The 17,991-nt window shown below is 51.5% G+C and overlaps 2 protein-coding genes across 2 annotated transcripts; both read right to left on the minus strand.

Annotated features, from left to right (window-relative positions):
• Nucleotides 1–388: 388 nt before the first annotated feature.
• LOC130861662 (ADP-ribosylation factor-like protein 1) lies at nucleotides 389–1,098 on the minus strand. The gene has a single exon (XM_057750726.1). The coding sequence runs from the start codon at nucleotides 1,047–1,049 to the stop codon at nucleotides 504–506; it is 546 nt and encodes a 181-aa protein (XP_057606709.1). The 5' UTR covers nucleotides 1,050–1,098; the 3' UTR covers nucleotides 389–503.
• A 7,442-nt stretch (nucleotides 1,099–8,540) lies between these two features.
• Nucleotides 8,541–16,229, minus strand: TRIM72 (tripartite motif containing 72). The gene is made up of 7 exons (XM_057749816.1): nucleotides 16,065–16,229; nucleotides 15,235–15,631; nucleotides 12,549–12,644; nucleotides 12,230–12,460; nucleotides 11,741–11,763; nucleotides 10,197–10,315; nucleotides 8,541–9,118 (listed from the first exon to the last, which is right to left on the minus strand). Exons 2-7 carry the CDS (start codon nucleotides 15,622–15,624, stop codon nucleotides 8,541–8,543), a joined length of 1,437 nt encoding a protein of 478 aa, XP_057605799.1. The 5' UTR covers nucleotides 15,625–15,631; nucleotides 16,065–16,229.
• Nucleotides 16,230–17,991: the final 1,762 nt, after the last annotated feature.

Raw genomic sequence — 17,991 nt, forward strand, 5'->3', positions numbered from 1 at the left:
GGCCTGGTCATCACCACGGACATGGCCTCCTCCACTTGAAAGAGAACTTGCCAAAATACCTCCAATCCTTCAAGGACTGTTTCCCAGACTCATTCATTCACGTACCATCGTCACAATTTTTGCCAAAAGCCACATGCCCTTTTCCTATTTGTCACATTGCCACCAGTAGTATTTACTTAACTTTTTTTTTTCCTCAGTAAGAGTACATTCTTTAATAGGGCTGTATCTGAATAAGAATTCCAGACAAATAGAACATATACCTTAACACAAGATAACAAGGAAGGAATATTCTACATTATACAGAACAGACATTCAGTTGGTTCAATCACAAGTTACCCTTCCAACCAAATACTTATTTTTAATATTTATTACAAATGTTGCAGTCAGTTCGGTATTTGCCGACAGCCATACAGATTTAACATTTAGCAGTGTGAAGCACACTTAACTGTTTCCAAAGGGATATCTGATGTGGTTTTCGTTTCAGAGAAGCAGAAGTGATTGAATTACTGTCTGCTCTTCAATGTTTCAACTAACCATTCCATTGCCTCATAAAGGCCAGTGCCTTTGGTCGCTGAAGTTTTGAATATTTGCCATTTTTGGTCCTTCAAGGCAGGTAACCCAAGTGAATTTGCCATCTCTGAGGGAGTCATAGCCTGTTCCATGTCCTGCTTATTTGCAAACACCACTAAAATGGATTTTCTCAGCTCTTCTTCCTCCAACATGGCAACTAACTCTGATTTGGAAATGCCAATTCGGTCTCGGTTGCAACTGTCTACTACATAAATGACTGCATCTGTGCTTGAATAATAACATCTCCAGTATGGCCTGATACTTGTCTGTCCTCCTAAATCCCAGACTTGGAATTTTAGGTTCTTGTGTGTTACCGTCTCAACATTAAATCCTACGGTAGGAATAGTGGTAATGACTTCTCCAACCTGTAATCTGTACAAAATTGTAGTTTTTCCTGCTCCATCTAATCCCAAAATTAAAATCCTCATTTCCCGGGTCCCGAACAGACTGGAAAAAATGCTTGAGAAAAAGCCACCCATGATGAACCGCCGGTCCGCTCCCGTCGACCGTTAGAGACTGGGCCCGGCCTCGGCAGCGGCGACTCCTATTCGAGCCTCGGCCTGCGCTCTGGCTCCCAGGCGCTTTCCTTGGAAGCTCGGTCAGCCCAGCAACTTCCACGTCGGACCTCCCGGCGGGGGCGGGAGCGAGAGCGAGGGGCCGCCGCGACTTACTTAACATATTTTAATAGACTTTTTCACTTAAATTTCCTTTTTCCACGTTAGTTTCTATTTTTTAAATAAAAATTATATTTTAATAGATAATATATTTGTATGGTTCAAGATTCAAAATTACAGTAATGTACACAGTGAAGTTTCCTTCCCAGCGCTGCCTCCGACCTTCCAGAACCACAGGACCAGTTTCTTATATCTCTTTCCCAAGATAACCTAGGACTATATAAGTGTGTGTGTGCCTGTGCGTGTGTTTTCTCTAATACATGTATTTTTAAAATTTTTTATTGAGGTATGGTTGATGTACAGTATCACGTAAGTCTCAGATGTACAGCAATTTTTATAGATTACACTCCATTTATAGTTATTATAAAATATTGGCTCTATTCCTTATGCTGCACTAATACATACATTTTTTAAAGTTAATTTTATATCAAAACCATACATAAAAGCCAGTATCACTTGCTTATAAATAGACAGTGAAGGTAAAAATAAATATGATGAATACAAAACAAAATTAAATTCCTGTAAGACTTTGCTTATTATAGGGTCCAAACCTGAGATGAACTCTTTCTCTGTTACAAAGATGAGTAAGCGTCCAAGCGGTGCTAAGAGCCCCAAATGCAGACCTTCTTCTGGACTGAATCAGCAGGATGATGGGGGTATCGAAAAGAGAGTAACATTCTCGTGTGTGAGTCACTGATGAATGCCAAGGCCGACCGAGTAAAACCATCAAGTTATCGTTGGAGAACATCCCTCCCAGAGACAAAATTTACTGCATGGCCTTGAGGTGTAAACTAGCTGTGAATTCAACACAATCAGCTTTGCCACCTCCTACTTGCGTCACCTCCTCTGAGCATCAGTATCCTCACTGGTTTGGAAAAGAAAATAGCACTGATGGTCCCCATCTAACAGCGCACTTGAGTGCGGTCCCATGAGACATCTCTCTCTGAGCCTTCATCCCTCCACCTTGTGGACATCTAGGTGGCACCTGCTCACTACCAAAAGTGGGGAGACGGCAAAGAAATAGAAAGAAGAAAAGTTAAATCACGGGGAATCCCATGGGTGACGTGTTTGGCATGTCTTTTTTTCAGAGACATTTTTTCTCATAATTACAACCATGGTGGATATATAGTTTGATATGATGCATTGTTTGTTGTCTCTCACTTATACCACGAGTATGTCCCATTTCATTAAAAACTCTGACATTATATCTCACACTATTTTGTTCACAAAGTTTCATGATGGTTTGAAGGAAAAGAACACATGTTCACACAGAGGACGCTGTTTCTATCCATTCAGCCAGGTCTTGGGCAACTGAACAGGGGGTTTCCTGGCTCTCCAGTCCTTTCCTGAAACTCCCAGCTCCATGCAGCCTTTTAAGATTCTTTGCTCAGGCTATATTCTCAGGAAAAAGCCTGAAGACCAGTAGCAACAACTTAAGTTGGCTATGATTACCATCAGTTTCGCTAACACAGCACTCCATCCAAGCATCTCAAAGTACCTGTCATAACCCCCCCTCAGCAACTTTGTCAGATCTCTTTTAAGTTGAGGATTAAATAATGACTGTGTGTGAGACCAAGTCAAGAAAGGCCAAGATTTGGAAAGAAACAGACTTGGGCTCCAAGACTAGCACCATCAACCAGTTGTCCTCAGGAATGACTGAGAAACACAGTTTTCTCCAGTAAGATGGAAACATAATTTCAATTCTCCCCCAACCGTCCAAGAGGATCAGGTAAGATTATAGATTCAAAAGTACTCTGTACAGTCTTAAAGCACTACCTATGTAAGGTGTGGTTGCTTTGAAATCAGGAGGTTCTAAAGAAGCTAGGGCTTAAGGTTCAAACTCCACTTAGGACAAGGTATTTTCCTACCAGACAGAGCAGTGGGGGTGTTGATAAAAAGAGCACGTGCAAGAGTTAGAAGCCTTCTCCTGCTGGAAGGAACTCAGGGCGCAAAGAGAAGTGCCTGTCATTGTTCAGGTACCTTCAGGGCACAAAAATACCCATGTCAATGACACTTGGGCTTGAGCTTTGCAAAAACTTTTTCTCTAAAAACCATAAGGGGGACTTCCCCGCTGGTCCAGTGGTTAAGAATCCACCTTCCAACGCAGGGGATGCAGATTTGACCCCTGGTCGGGGAACTAAGATCCCACATGCCACAGGATAACTAAGCTTGTGGGCCACAACTAGAGAGAAGCCCACTCGCCGCAGCGAGAGATCCCACATGCAATAACAAAGACCCCACGTGCCGCAACTAAGACCCAACACGGCCAAAGAAAGAAAGAAAGAAAGATCACAAGCAATAGAATTCCCAAAACAAAGTTAAAAGACAAACTGTCCAATTAGGAGAAAAAACTTGCAACGTATGTACGTAGTAGACAAAGGATATGTATATAGAATGTATAAAGAACCACTATAACTCATTAAGAAAAATGAGCAACTGATATGCATGGGAAATTTTTAGAAGAGGAAGTATAATTGGTCAATAAATACATGCAATGAGAAATATGTAAATTAAAATAAAAGAACAGTGAGAATCCTGAAACTAACACAGCGATGAAAATCAACTCTACTCCAGTAAAAACTAAAAAAAAAAAAAAAAAGTGGGATACTATTTATTTCCTACCACATTGGTGAAAATAAAAAAGAATTTGAGTTTGATAATACTGAGTGCTGGAGATTTAGGAAAACTATATTCTTGTATTGGTGCTGTTTGGAGTATAAAACTCTGCCTCTTTTTCCTCTAAATAATCTGAACCTTGAAGGAGCCAGAAGACCAGGGGTGGGGAGGGTCTTGGGGAAGGAAGGGGGTTGAAAGGAGGGTGAAAGACCATATCCTCACCCCCTTTTCCACTTCAGGTCACTTTAAATCGGCAGTGATGTTGAAATTTTGAATTATGCTAAACTGGACATTCTCATACCTGAAAATGAGATTGTTCTGATAGCTGAGAACAACCCAAAGGCTGTACAATCCTCCAGAGCATGGTTGAAACCAGTGATAAAAGATAGTTTCCTGGGCTTCCTACGTGGCACAGTGGTTGAGAATCCGCCTGCCAATGCAGGGGACACAGGTTCAATCCCTGCTCCAGGAAGATCCCACATGCCGCAGAGCAACTAAGCCCGTGCGCCACAACTATTGAGCCTGCGCTTTAAGGCCCGTGAGCCACAACTGTTGAGCCCATGTGCTACAACTACTGAAGTCCATGTGCCTAGAGCCCTTGCTCCACAACAAGAGAAGCCACAGCAATGAGGAGCCCTCGCACCACAACAAAGAGTAGCCCCCACTCACTGCAGCTAAAAAGAAAGCCCATGCTCAGCAAAAAAGACCCAACACAGCCAATAAAATTAATTAATTAATTTTAAAAAAAGATAGTTTCCTGATGTAATCCTTCAAGTCCAACCACTTTGAAATTTTAACCACTTCAAGGCCATGTAATCCAAGTCCACAAATTAATGGTGACACCATTAAAATTTTTAAGATGCACATGTTAGGACTCAGAAACTCCACCACTCAGTACCTACCTTAGAGAAACCCTTGCACATGCACACACAGAGGCACATCCACAGATGTTCACTGCAGCATTGTTTGTAATAACAAAGGTTAGAAACAAATACCAATGAATCAGGGGATAATGAAGTAAGCAATAGCACGTTCACAGGATGGAATACTACACAGCAATCAAAAAGGAGAAGCTACCTTCTGCACAGTAGCATGGACAGATCTCCTGACTGCACGACTGAACTGAAAAAAAGGATGTTGCAGGATATGTAGAATAATGTCATATACATATAGAGTATAACTTCATTTATACAGAAAGAAAAGCACTGTTTTATATATTTTGTGGGGGACACATAGATATACACAGAAAGTTCTGGAAAACTACTCACCAAACTGACAACAGAGATTATTTCTGATGAGGAAGGATGAGAAGAAATTAGGATTTGAGAGCATGGTCAGATTACTTACCCCTTAGAAAATATGATTAAGTATATCCATGCATTATTTATATACTTTTTAATTTTTAAAATAATTTTTTTTTGGCCAAGCCTCATGGCTTGCCAAAAGGGATCCTAGTCCCTTAACCAGGGATCGAACCCGGGCCCTTGGCAGTGAAAGCGCCAAGTCCTAACCACTGGACCACCAGGGAATTCCAAAATTTTTGAAATAATTTTAAGAACTCATATCCTTGAGGATCTGAAAGTCAAGATTCAAGCAGGCAGCACCAATGCAAAACTTTATAGACATCTCTTGTTTAATCTCAAAATTCTGTACTCCATAGTGTTTCTTTTAATACAAACATGATGTTTTCAATGTTTACTTATTGGTTGAATTACACAACTTTCCCACCACCACAGCTGTTATCAAGAGGAAGAATCTTGGCATGAAGGTGATGCACTGGGCACCTGTGGCACACCCTTCAGTGTCAAGCTATCGCATTCCCAGGGATACTCAAACCTTGGGGAAGAGGCAACCGAGCCTGGCAGCCTAGCGAGATGCTAGTTGTTGTGTGGCCTGAGTTATGAGGATAAATGAGATAACTGAAAAACTGAATATAAAGTTATTGACACATAACAAGCTCTCGATAAATGTTTTTGCTCGCAGTTAACCGTGGCCCTGGAAGGTATCAGTTTGTTCTTGGACACACAGAAGTCAGGAGGCACAGGAAACCTCTCTGCAGCCAGTTGCAATGGGTTCCCACCGTGTCCGTGAGGGGGGATGTATTAACACTAAAGGAAGAGATTCTATCCTTTGCTGGAGGGATCCACGTCTCTGTCCCCATTTCACCTCCCTTCAGCCCCAGGGAGATTCTGGCTAGACCAGGCAGCCCCCATCCAACAGTGAGAGCACCCTGATCAGACAGACTTTCCCACAAATTCGCCCCATCATGACTGCCTTTGGCTCAGCCATGGGCAAGGTCACCAAGTCATTTCCCTCAATGCACACAGCCCAAGCCAAGGTAACTTTAGGCAGAAAGAACCCATGAAGGCTGTGAAAAGGAAGTTTCCCACTGTAACTCCAACTCATGGAGCAAATGGCTGAGGGCAGCAGTGGAAGAGCCGTGACACCCATCCCTGCACCTGTGCCCAGTTCCTGCAGGCTGCTCCCAGCCAACGACCGAGCATGGCAGGGACACAATGGCAGGCTCAGGGACACCCAGGGCCCCTCACGGGGGCAGCTCTCTGGAGGAGTCCCCACAGCAGTCAAGGACACGTCCACCCACCCTTCCCTCTCTCCTTCACTCAGGGTCAGATGGGCACCACAATCTGACAGTGCCATTTTCTCTCTCACAAGTGTCTTCCCTCAAAAAAACATCCTTGCACATTTAATCCTCTCTTGGCATCTTCTTCTCAGAGTACCCATTTCCTAGAAAAGGGCTGGGGGCTCTTGGGTACCACCAGCCCTCCCCAGGCACCCATGACGGGGATTCAGTGCAATGGTTGCACATCGTAAGGAGGTGCTGCAATCAAGAAAAGCTAAGAAATGTGGTGTTTCTGGAGAGTCTTGCAGGATGAGCGGAGGAGCGAAAAGCCATTCCTAGTGGAGAGTTGCATAACGTGGGAGGCACAGGGACCCCAAGGGTTCAGTAGGGCCAGAGTGTAGACGTTCTTGTATACGAGACACAAGGTGAGGCTGGAGAGGGGAATTCCCTGGCAGTCCAGTGGTGAGGACTCTGCTTTCACTGCCCGGGGCTCAGATTCAGTCCCTGGTCAGGGAACTAAGAACCCACAAGGGGCACGACACAGCCAAGCCAAAGACTGGGGGCTGCCTTCTGCAGGCAACTAGGAGTCCTTAAAAGTTTTGAGCAACTGAATCACATGACCACATCTGGGTTTTTCGAAAGATCTGATGAGTCAAGACTGCAGGCTGAGTGGGCCATGAGAGGATACTGCCTAGCAATAGGTCGTTCATCTCTTCACACAGATTTAATGAGGAAGGAGTCAGAATAGAGCAGTGTTTATTCATGTTGCTGGATTAGACAACCAAACAATCCCTTTACTTTATGGTTTTATTTTCTAGCATGAAAGAGCTTCCCGAATGAATCCTCTTTTCTGTGGCCCAGAGTGAGGGCCCAACAGGCCTTTCTCTGGGAGACGCAGTCAGGAGGGCACCCCCAGTCTGATGGCCAAAGGCCTTGAGGCCTTTCTACCCTGCCCACCTTCCTCTCATCCCCCCACCCCCAGAAAATTCCCACTGTTGCCAGGGGGCCCCAGGCCTTTTCACACACCAGCAGCAGCCCCACCGGTGACAGTGAAAGGCTCCAGGCCTTCATCCTCCCTTAGGATGAGAGGGGCAGCAGCCTCCGGTCCCACCTGCCTGAATCCCCAAAACCCTCTCCCTCCAGGGAAGAGACTCTCACTCTTGGCTTCAGTGGTTACTCCAGAACCAAAGAAATGGACTTTGGGATAAGAAAAAGTTGGCTTTTAAGGAGGCAACTCAGGGGGTGGGGTGGTGATGAGGAGGGGGTTGGCCTTCTATGCTCCACAAGCAGCAGGGCCCAGAGCAGGGCTGGCATCGGGCTCTTTCTCTCGGTTGGCAACTTGGGGGATTTCCTCCATGTCTGAGACACGCAGGCAAAGGGCAATAAATTGGGGGTCAGTTTACCCACCCAGCATAGGCTCTGGCAGTTTTTAAATGGCTGTTGCAAAGGAGGGATATATTTGGGGTTTTCTATGCCTCATCGCTGATAGTTACGTGATAACTGACTCTGTACAACAGGGTGCTGACTGAGCCGAAGGATGGCTAAGTCAGCAATGCTTCAGGTGTGATACCGCTTGTGACAGGCAGCAGCAGTGTCCCTGAGAACTTGTGAGAAAGGCACATTTTTGACCTGCCCCTGACCTACTGAACCAGAAACTCAGCCATCTGTGCTTTAACAAGGCACTGTTAGGTGCTTTGAAAAGGTGGTTTTGATGCACGTTCCAGCTGGAGAATCACCAAGAGGAAGGCCTCTTGCTATAGTGAGTCAGGACCTGGGTCCCCGAGGCCCTCAAGGGGGAGGGGAGTGCCTGGGCTCCTCCCCTCAATCCTCAATCCAAGCCCCTGACTCTTCCTCAATCTCTACCTCTTCCCGGAACCCTTGAGCTTCCTGGTTCTCAGAGTGGAGTTTCCCCCGTTGACTTCAGATCTCCCTTTCCCACCACCACCCCACCCCCTGGCTGGTTCATGCCAACCCCCAACTTCTCCGACCGCTTGGAGTCCCCCGTCCCCAATCCCCTCCGCCCTGCCTTCAGCTCCCCCCACGCGTCTCCTTCCAAGCCCGCAGGGCCCCGCACCCCTCCCCAAACCCGACGGGGCGGCTCAGGCCTCCCCGCCGCTGTCGGGGCCCACGAGCAGCAGCGGCTGCGCGTTCTTGCCCTTGTCGTGCCAGCACACGTCGAAGAAGGGGTACACCGGCCCGGGCAGGCGCTCGTGGAAGGCGAAGAGCAGCTCTAGCGCGTCGGGGTCGCTGGCGTCGTAGAAGGAGAGGACGCCATCGCCGAAGCTCAGGTAGATCCCGATGCGCGTGGGCCGCTTCTCCGGGGTGCGCAGGGCGCGCGGCTCCTTGGCCTCGACGTGAGCCTCCAGGATCTTGCCCTCCCGCAGCCCGAGCAGCCAGAGGCCCTGCGAGGGCACCGCGTGCAGCCGGCCTCGGCGACCGGCCTGGGCCGCGATCACGCCCAGCGCCCAGCGCGGCTTGTCGCCCACCTCCACCTCCCAGTAGTGCTCGCCCTCAGACAGCAGCTGTTGTGCCACCACGGCCACCGCTTTGTCGAACTGGCATGGGTCCTCTCCGGCCGGCGGCGCCTTCTGCTCCGAGCACTCCACGCGGCGGCCCGAGGAGGACAGCACCAGGCTCGGGTGGGCCGTGCTCGGGTCAAAGGTCAGCTCCTGCAGCGCTGCCACGGGAGGGAGGAGGGTCAGGCCCTGCGTGTGTGGCTCCCGCGAGCCTTCTGCCAACCCACCTGTGGGCCAGCCTGGTCTCCTCTAACCCTCCCAGCATCTCTGGGAAGTCAGCCCCTCTCTGCTTACTGGCTGGGGCCAAATACCACACCTCTCTGGGTTCAGTTTGTTGAGCTGTAAAATGAGGCCATGATTGCCTCCTTCCAGGATTGTGGGGAGGGTTAAGTTGATAGGAGGCATGTCACTCCCCATCTAAGCCCCAGAGCAGGAGACAGTCAGGAAGCCTGGTCCTAGGCCAGGCCCTATCTCATCCCACTGTGTGACCTCCATCAGTCTTGACCCAGTCTCTGGGCCTTAAGTCTTCTCTTGTATAAAACAGAGGTCCCTCCATTTCCACCAGTGAGGGCTGCACCAGCCACGTGTACATGTCCTGGAGCTCTGTGACCTGTAGCGCCCCAATGTGCTCTAGCCCTTGGGGAGAGGAGGCTGAGCTCTTGGGCCTCCCCAGCCACAGGCCAGAGTCAGTGTCTGACCCCAGGGTTCCAACTCTGCAGGTCCTCAGCCCCCAGTTAGCAGGGATTATCACCTCCACTGACCAGCAGGGGCAGGGATGGGTCAAGGATCACGCAAGGCTCCAACCCAGGCTGCATCCTTCCCTGCTGCCAGCATCCTTTCAGTAAGCAGTGTCCTCTCCATGGCAGTCACCCACCTGGAACCCCTTGCCCTTTAAGATCCTTCTCTGAGCACAGGTGCTGAGGGTGCAGGGAAAGGGGGAAAGAGGCAGTGGGCACCATCTTTTTTTTTTTTTTTTTTTTTAACTTTTTTTTTTTTTTTTTTGGGCACACGAGCTTAGTTGCTCCGCGGCATGTGGGATCTTCCTGGAGCTGGGATCGCACCCGTGACCTCTGCATTGGCAGGTGGATTCTTAACCACTGCGCCACCTAGGAAGCCCTAGTGGGCACCATCTTGGATGACCTTCCCAGTCGGGACTGGGAGGCCTCTCTGTACGTGGCCAGGGCCTGCCATCAACCACTCAGTTACAAACACAAATCCAGAGAGAGCCCCTCCCAGTACCTGGCATCAGAGCTCGGAACATCTTCCTCCAGACCTGGAATTTGAAGTCATCTGAGATGACGGGCAGCTGGATGTCCAGCCGGGCAGGTGGTGGTGACTCTGCCAGGATCTTCTGTAGCCTGGGCGTGGGGAGGAGGGGAGAGATGTGTACGAGGGGACTTCCTGGAGGAGGCACGGGGTGGGGGGAGGGCAAGCGGGAATATCCGGAAGAGAGGAGGACAGGGGCTATGGTGGAATTCCAGGACCTCCCCACCACCTAATCACACCCTGGCTTAAAACTCCTCTGTTGATGGAATATTACTCAGCCATAAAAAGGAACAAAATTGAGTTATTTGTAGTGAGGGGGAGGGACCTAGAGTCTGTCATACACAGTGAAAGTCAGAAAGAGAAAAACAAATAACATATGCTAACGCATATACATGGACTCTAGAAAAATGGTTCTGATGAACCTAGTGGCAGGGCAGGAATAAAGATGCAGACATAGAGAACAGACCTGAGGACACGGGGGTGGGGGTGTGCGGAGAAGGGGAGGCTGGGACGTAGTGAGATAGCAGCATTGACATATATACACTACCAAATATAAAACTGATAGCTAGTGGAAAGTGGCTGCACAGCACAGGGAGACTGGCTCAGTGCTTTGTGACGAACTAGAGGGGTGGGATGGGGAGGGTGAGAGGGAGGCTCACAAGTGAGGGGATATGGGGATATATGTATAAAGATAGCTGATTCACTTTGTTGTACAACAGAAACTAACACAACACTGTAAAGCAATTATACTCCAATAAAGATGTATTTAAAAAAGAAAAAAAAAACCTCCTCTGCTGGTGTTTCAGTTGGGGAAGACGAAAAGTTGTGGAGATGGATGGCGATGATGATTACACAACAACGTGAATGTACTTAATGCCACTGAACTTAAAATGTACACTAAAAATGGTTAAAATGGGGAATTCCCTGGTGGTCCAGTGGTTGGAACGCTGTGCTTTCACTGCCAATCCCTGGTCAGGAAACTAAGATCTTGCAAGCCATGCAGTGCGGCCAAAAAAAAAAAAGTGGTTAAAATGGTAAATTTTATGTTACATATATTTTACTGGAATTTTTTCTAAAGCCTTCTGTTGGGATAAGGTCCAGCTCCTCTCCCCTTCACAGTTTGGCCCCTCCTGCTGCATCAGCTTCATCCTCCCTCCCTCTTAGCAGTCTGCACTTGCTGTTCCCTCTGCCTGCAATGCTCTTCCACCAAGTCTTTACCTAGCCAACTCTTGTTCACTACTTCAGCATCCAACTCTACAGAGCACACCTCCAGGAAGCCTGCCCTTCCCCCACCCCCTCCACAGCAGCACTGAGTGATTCCTGTGTCCTGTGTCCCTGTCTGTCTCCAGCACCAGTCTGGGGGGTCCCTGGGGAGAAGGACAGGTCAGGTTCATTCCTATGTCCATACAAAGTGCAGAGGAATCGCAGGGGACTGAATGGGAGTAGAGGGTGAACCAGCCAGTGTCCCTGGCAGACAAGGGCAAGGTCGGAAAGGGGTAGAGCTGAGCTGATCTCACCTGCTGGTCACCAGGCAGTATTTCTGGAAGGAGAGAAAAAGAGAATGGAGATGAGCAGGCAGAGGGGAACACTGGGGACTTCTGAGGATGGAGCAGACCACAGAAATACTGAGTGTGGGGTCAGGAAGAATCAGAAAAGACGAAACCCAGAATTCAAGGCCACCCCTAGCCCTTTACTGCTGTGTGAATTAGAAAAAAGGACCCCCTTCCTCAAGAAACTAATTCCACCTGGTAAAAAACTGTCCCAATAAATATGCACACCTACAAGGTCTATGATATGAATGGTGCCCACTTAGATATAGTGTCCTTGTGCAGTGCCCAACCTAAACAACCATAACGGCTGTCCTGGGGGGCACCCTCCTTGGTGTGTGACCCTGGCTTGTCCCTGCCAGGTCTCTGGACCTCAGGGTCCCTGTCTGACAATGGAATGAGGTCTCTGAGGCCTGAACCCTGGCTGAAGGGCAGAGAGGGAAGCATTCCAGTGCTTACCATGAGGAACTCAGTCTGCGGCTTGTCTGCCACCTCCTCCAGCACCTTCTCCATCTGCCGCAGCTGCTCCAGGTAAGAATTCAGGCTCCCCAGCTCCCGCCGCAAGGCGACCCCTGCCTCACCCCGCACACGTTCGGCTTCGCGGTCCAAGGAACCCTCCAGCGCAGCCAGGAACAAGCGCATCTTGCCCAGCTGCTCCCCCACTGCCCCCCGGAACTGACGCACCGTCTCCTGTGGGGGAAGACAGGCAAACACATTTGGCTGGGGACCCCCAGCCTGGACCGCCAGTCCCTGGGCTGTGCCGTGGGGAGCCCCTCACCTCCACCTCCACCAGCTGATGCTCCAGCACAGCCACGCTCTTCTCCTTCCGCATACATGCCTCCTGCAGCTGCAGCTTCTGCTGTGGCAGCTGTGTCTGGGGGGGGAGGCATAAACCAGTGATGTTGCCACCCACGTCCCCCACCAAACCCACACCTCCCCGACTTCACCTGCCCCCCTCTGTCTCAGCCTCAGCGCCAGCTCCTCTTCCGGCCAGGCTGCCATCTTACCACACCCCACACACACTCACTGCTCTCGAGCCCTTGCCAGGCGTGGTTCAATGCCTCACCCTCCCATTGTCTACCTAGGTGAGTCCTCCCTAGCCTTGCCTTCCCTGATTCCATCCCCTCAGCAAGCAGCAGCCCCCAGCACAGGTTTTTGCGAGGCTGATCATCACAGATGTGGTTTGGTCTCCTCCACCGGCGGGGTATGGGCTTGGCACACAGCAGCTTTCAGGGGTGAGCGAAGGATGTGTAAAGAAGAAATGCAACCTCCTCCTATTCCTGGCCTTCACCCTGTACCTAAAAGCAGAACCTTAGCAAAACACCCTAATCGGCCTCCCTGCACACCGGTGGGCTCTGGGGGTAGGCAATTTAATAAAAATGCCTTCTGCATGGACAAACCAAACACATCTGTGGGCCAGCTCCTACTCTAGGTCTATCAGTTTGTGACTCCTGAAATGCAGGTGCAGGAGGGTTCCTAATACCTCTAGCCAAAGCCACTGTTTGCTGGGAGGTGCACAGCCCTGGAATCAGACCGTTCCAGTCCTGCCCCCGTGGCTTCCAACCTCAGTTTCCTCTTCTGCAGAATGGGAACAGTCATCCCCGTGTTACCTGTGGTTGTGACATACTGGCAGCCTCCTCCCCACCTCCCCCTAAAGGAAACTGGGAGAACCTCTAGGCACTGTTTGCTGATGAGTCCCCATCAGAACTGGACCATGGGCTTCTGTAGCCAGCCACCAGGTCAATCTCTCTGGGGCAACAGCCCCACCTGCTGCAGGACAGGGTGGGCCTGGTGGCTCTCAGGCATCCGAAGTTCATGGGCAACAGGGCTGAGCCATTGGGACCAAGCACAATGCCACCCTAGAGGCTGGGGGCTCCACAAAGGCTTTTGGAACATCCCGCAGTGAGGAGGTGTGGGGAGCAGTGCTCGACGACACGGAGCATGGTAGATCTCACCGACAGGCTGGTCTCCTTCTACTGCCAGGCATGCAAGAGGAGGCAGCATGGCTTCGGGGGGTTGTGAGTCCCCCCCTCACCCAACAGATCCCATTCAACCATTCTTGAGTCTGAGTGCGAGGTCTCTGGACCCAGCCCTTCTTCCTCCCCAAGGACCCAGGCGTTCCGTCACTCCCCAGGCTTCCTGCCCCCCTCCTTCTTTAGGCTCCTTCCAGGGATTCCCGCCCCTCTTCAGACCTCATGCCAGCCCCTCCCTGTGACTTAGGGTTGGGCTGATGCAGACCCTGGCAGACTGCATCCCACCCCACCAGCCTCCTTAAGGCTCCTGGGCCACCTGGTGCCCCGTCCCATTTCATGGACTCTGTTCTCTCTTCGTAGATAAAGATGGATGAGGTTGGAAGTTTGGGGTTTATCAGCAGAGGTGAGCCGGGGTAGGGAGGGCTCCTGGGAGGAGGAGGCTCCTGCACTGGGCTAGGAGACCACCAGCCAGCATCCGGCTGAACTGTGCAAGGGTGGAGCTGAAGGGACGGTGAGGCTGGGCCCCTGGGGGAGTCTAGGAGGCTTGACTACCAGCCTAAGGGCGGGGTATACCCCCTGTAGGAGTCTGGAGGCCACGGAGAAGAGCATTGCAACGCTGATGTTTGTGAGCAAACATTACCCTCCCCAACAGCAGTAGCGAGAAGACGCTGGCAGCTTCTCCACCCCGGAAATGGAGGATCGCGCCACGCCTCCAGACCCCGCCTCCTCCCGCCCCTGCACCTGTCGTTCATTCTTCCAACCACCCTATCAATGCTTTGTGACAGACCTCCTTGGGCCTGTGGATACACGTACCCTCCTGTAAGCTACATGTGTGTAATTTGCCACACGTATGACAGCCGAGCCAGCTGTTCCTGCGTCTCCATTTGCCAAATGTCCAGGTGTCTTTGCTGGACCCCCTTGAGGATCGCAAACGTCGGGCACACAACTATGTGTGGGCTCTGGAAGCGCCGAGGACTTCCAGCTCCAACCACGAAAACAGCTTGGACTTGGGTCTCGGTGCCAACCTGGGCCTGTGCACAGAGGTGCGTGCCCAGGCGTGTCTCAGCCTCCCGGGTCCCCTAGGGTTTGGCCCCATCTGGTAACGGTCAGGCCGGCACAAGCTCGGTGGCTCCAGGCGCGCGGGGGCCCCCGCCCAGCAGCTGTGCGGCCACGGCCAGCCCGGCCTCTCTTACCCGGGCCGAGGCCCCGCAGCCGAGCCTGCGCGCCTGGGCCGTGGGCAGCGACTCAGTGCTCGCTCAGCCCCCAGCTCCGCAGGCAGACTCCGCTCTGTGGCTGCGCCGCGGAGCGCGCTCCAAGGCTCAGGTCTCCGCCCGGCTCCGCTTTCAGCTCACCAGCCCCCCATTCCCTAGCCCCCCCGCCCCACACGCGTCCCCCGCGCAACTCCAGGTGCCCTGAGATCGGCCCGGCCCCGACCAGTCCAACGATCCCATCCCACCCCGCCCCCCACCGGAGGCCGCGCGGGGCCGGCACCTTGAGGCGCGCGTGGGCTTCGGCGGCGGGCAGCAGGCGGTGGCCGCGGTGCGACCCGAGCGAGGCGCACACGCCACACACGAGCACCCGGTCCTGCTCGCAGTAGATGCTCAGCGGGTCTAGGTGCTCCTGGCAGTGGCCCTGCGGCACCTGCGCCAGCCCCTCCACCAGGCGCGCCAGCTGCAGGTTGGTGCTGAGCGCCTGCGGCCGCGTGGGTGCCTGGCAGCTCGGGCAGAGCACCGTGCCGTCCGCCGCGGGCTCCCCTGCCACGCGGCCCAGGCAGGCGCGGCAGAAGCTGTGGCCGCACTCGGCCGTCACAGGCGCATCGAACAGCTGCAGGCACAGCGGACAGGTCAGCTCCTGGTGCAGGAGGCCGGGCGCAGCAGACATGGCCGCCCTGGGTAGAGGAGGTGTCGGTCAGGGAGGCTCAGCGGGGCCACAATCCCGGCCCAGCCCCAGCCCGGGTCTGCAGACCCCCAGGGAGGAGGCCCAGCCTATGGGCCTCTCATCTCATACAGGAAGGGACTCTGGTTCTGGCCAAGTGGGGGAAGGGGACTTCCTCTCAGTCCCAAAGGCAGCCTCAACTGCAGTTCTCAGCCCCGGTCCCCCAAATAGCCCCTGTCAGGGACCTAGTCTCAATCCCAGTTCCTAAACACAAGGCTGGGTTGCAAACATGGTCTTACCCAAGGTCCCTTGCCCAGGGAAAGCCCCAGGCCTCAGCTCCAACCCCAAATTCTCCAGAGCCCCTACCCCCTCTCCTCTCACCTCCCCAGGACCAGCAGCCCTCCCCTCCCCCACATCCCCAGGCCCACAGGACCCACAGGACTCACAGGTCTGGTTAGAGATCTTGGGCAAAAAGCGACTCCCCAGAGGCCCAGCCAAGGTCAGGCCTAACTGTAGGTGGGTCACAGCTGTGTCTGAAGAGAGGCAAGAAGGAAGCGACAAGCTCAGAGTAAGGACATGGGACACCACGGGTGATGGGCACGCAGTGAGTAGCAGACAGACCCTCCCAGACCAAGCTCTGGCCCAAGAACTATATTTAGCTGCCCTGCCCATCCCCTCCCGTCACTTCTGGAAACTGTTCTAAAAGTGAGGACTGAGCAGTCAGCGAACAAGCATCACATGTCAAGGCCACCTGTCCTGGCCCATCTCACTGTCCTCTCCCCTGCCCAGCCTGGAGCCAGAGCTCAGAGCCAGCAGAGAGACAGGGCCTCTCATACCACGGAAAGACAGAAACATGATGGATCGGAGTCTCCCTCTTCTCCCCAACCCCCACCTCCGCAGTCTCCAGCCTCCTGAGTTCCCTGCCTGTGGGCCCCTCCCCAGCTTGTCACCCACTTATTCCCCAAGCTTCAGGCTCTACAAAGTCACACTGGCAGTATTCTCTCCACCTGCAGGAGGATAGAACTTCCCTCAACCCCGACAGGTTTTTTTCCTGCAGGGCTGAAGGGAGAGTCTTTTCCCTGTTGGTGTCTCCAGTGTTCAGCACATGCCCGGGGGCAAAGCAGACCTCCCTAAGTGCTTGAAACATGAATGATAGAGGGACAGCTGAATAAATGAATGAATTAAATCCATAGCCTGCAGCCCAGAACTCGATTCTGCTCTGGGAGACTCAAGGCTTATCCTTCAAATCTCAGTTTACAAAGCAAACTCCTGGGGACTTCTCTGGTGGCGAAGTGGTTAAGAATCCACCTGCCAATGCAGGGGACATGGATTCGATCCCTGGTCTGGGAAGATCCCACATGCTGTGGAGCAACTAAGCCCGTGCACCACAACTACTGAGCCCACGTGCCACAACTACTGAAGCCCAAGCGCCTAGAGCCTGTGCTCCAGAACAAGAGAAGCCATCGCAAGTGGGCAGTGAAGATCTAATGCAGCCAATAAATAAGGAAATAAATTCTTAAATAAATAAATAAAATAAAAACCAAAGTCCTCACACCCTAGTCATTGGTCACCTTTCCCTGCTCACTCTAGTCTCAGCCTTTGCACATCTACCCTCTGCCTGGAACTCTTTCAAACCACAGTTATTGCATGACTGCCTCCCTCTCCTCCCTCAGATTTTTACCCCATGTCACCTTTCACAGTGGGGCTTTTCCTAACTCCCTGATTTTTTTTCAGTTTTAATATTTATTTTATTGAAGTATACTTGATTTACAATGTGGTGGTAATGCCCTGATTTTAAATCTTACATCTCCCTTCCCCATTTTATTTTTTTCCATAACATTTATCACAGTCTGACACATGATATATTTTACATGTTGGTTTCTTGTTGGTGTCTTCCTACCGGAATATAAATTTTGTTCACTGCTCATCTCCGACTTTGAACAAAGTCTGTGGCACACAGCAGGTGCTCAATACTTAATGAATGAATAAACACACAGACTCTGTATGTCTGTCCTTCTTTTCTGGCCTCTCAGCCTTTTCCTGGATCTGTTCATTTCTCCTTCGACCACTCTCTGTCTCTGTTAGTCTGAGTTTCGAAAAAAGCCAGTTCAGTTGTCCCATGAGAGTAACCAGACACCCCATAGGTGAGGAAGAATTATTTTCCTTGCTTTAAAGGAGAAAGAGGCAGCTGTCCCCCTTCCCTCCTTAAAGGTCTTTGGGTATTTTTTTGTTTGGCCACGTCTTGCACATACGAGATCTTTGTTCCCCAACCAGGGATCGAACCTGTGGCCCCTGCAATGGAAGTGTGGAGCCTTAACCACTGGATCACCAGGAAAGCTCCCCTTAAAGATCTTCTTACTCCATCTTTTTAGC

The sequence above is a fragment of the Hippopotamus amphibius genome, chromosome 9 (assembly GCF_030028045.1).
Source record: "Hippopotamus amphibius kiboko isolate mHipAmp2 chromosome 9, mHipAmp2.hap2, whole genome shotgun sequence".
NCBI lineage: Eukaryota > Metazoa > Chordata > Mammalia > Artiodactyla > Hippopotamidae > Hippopotamus > Hippopotamus amphibius.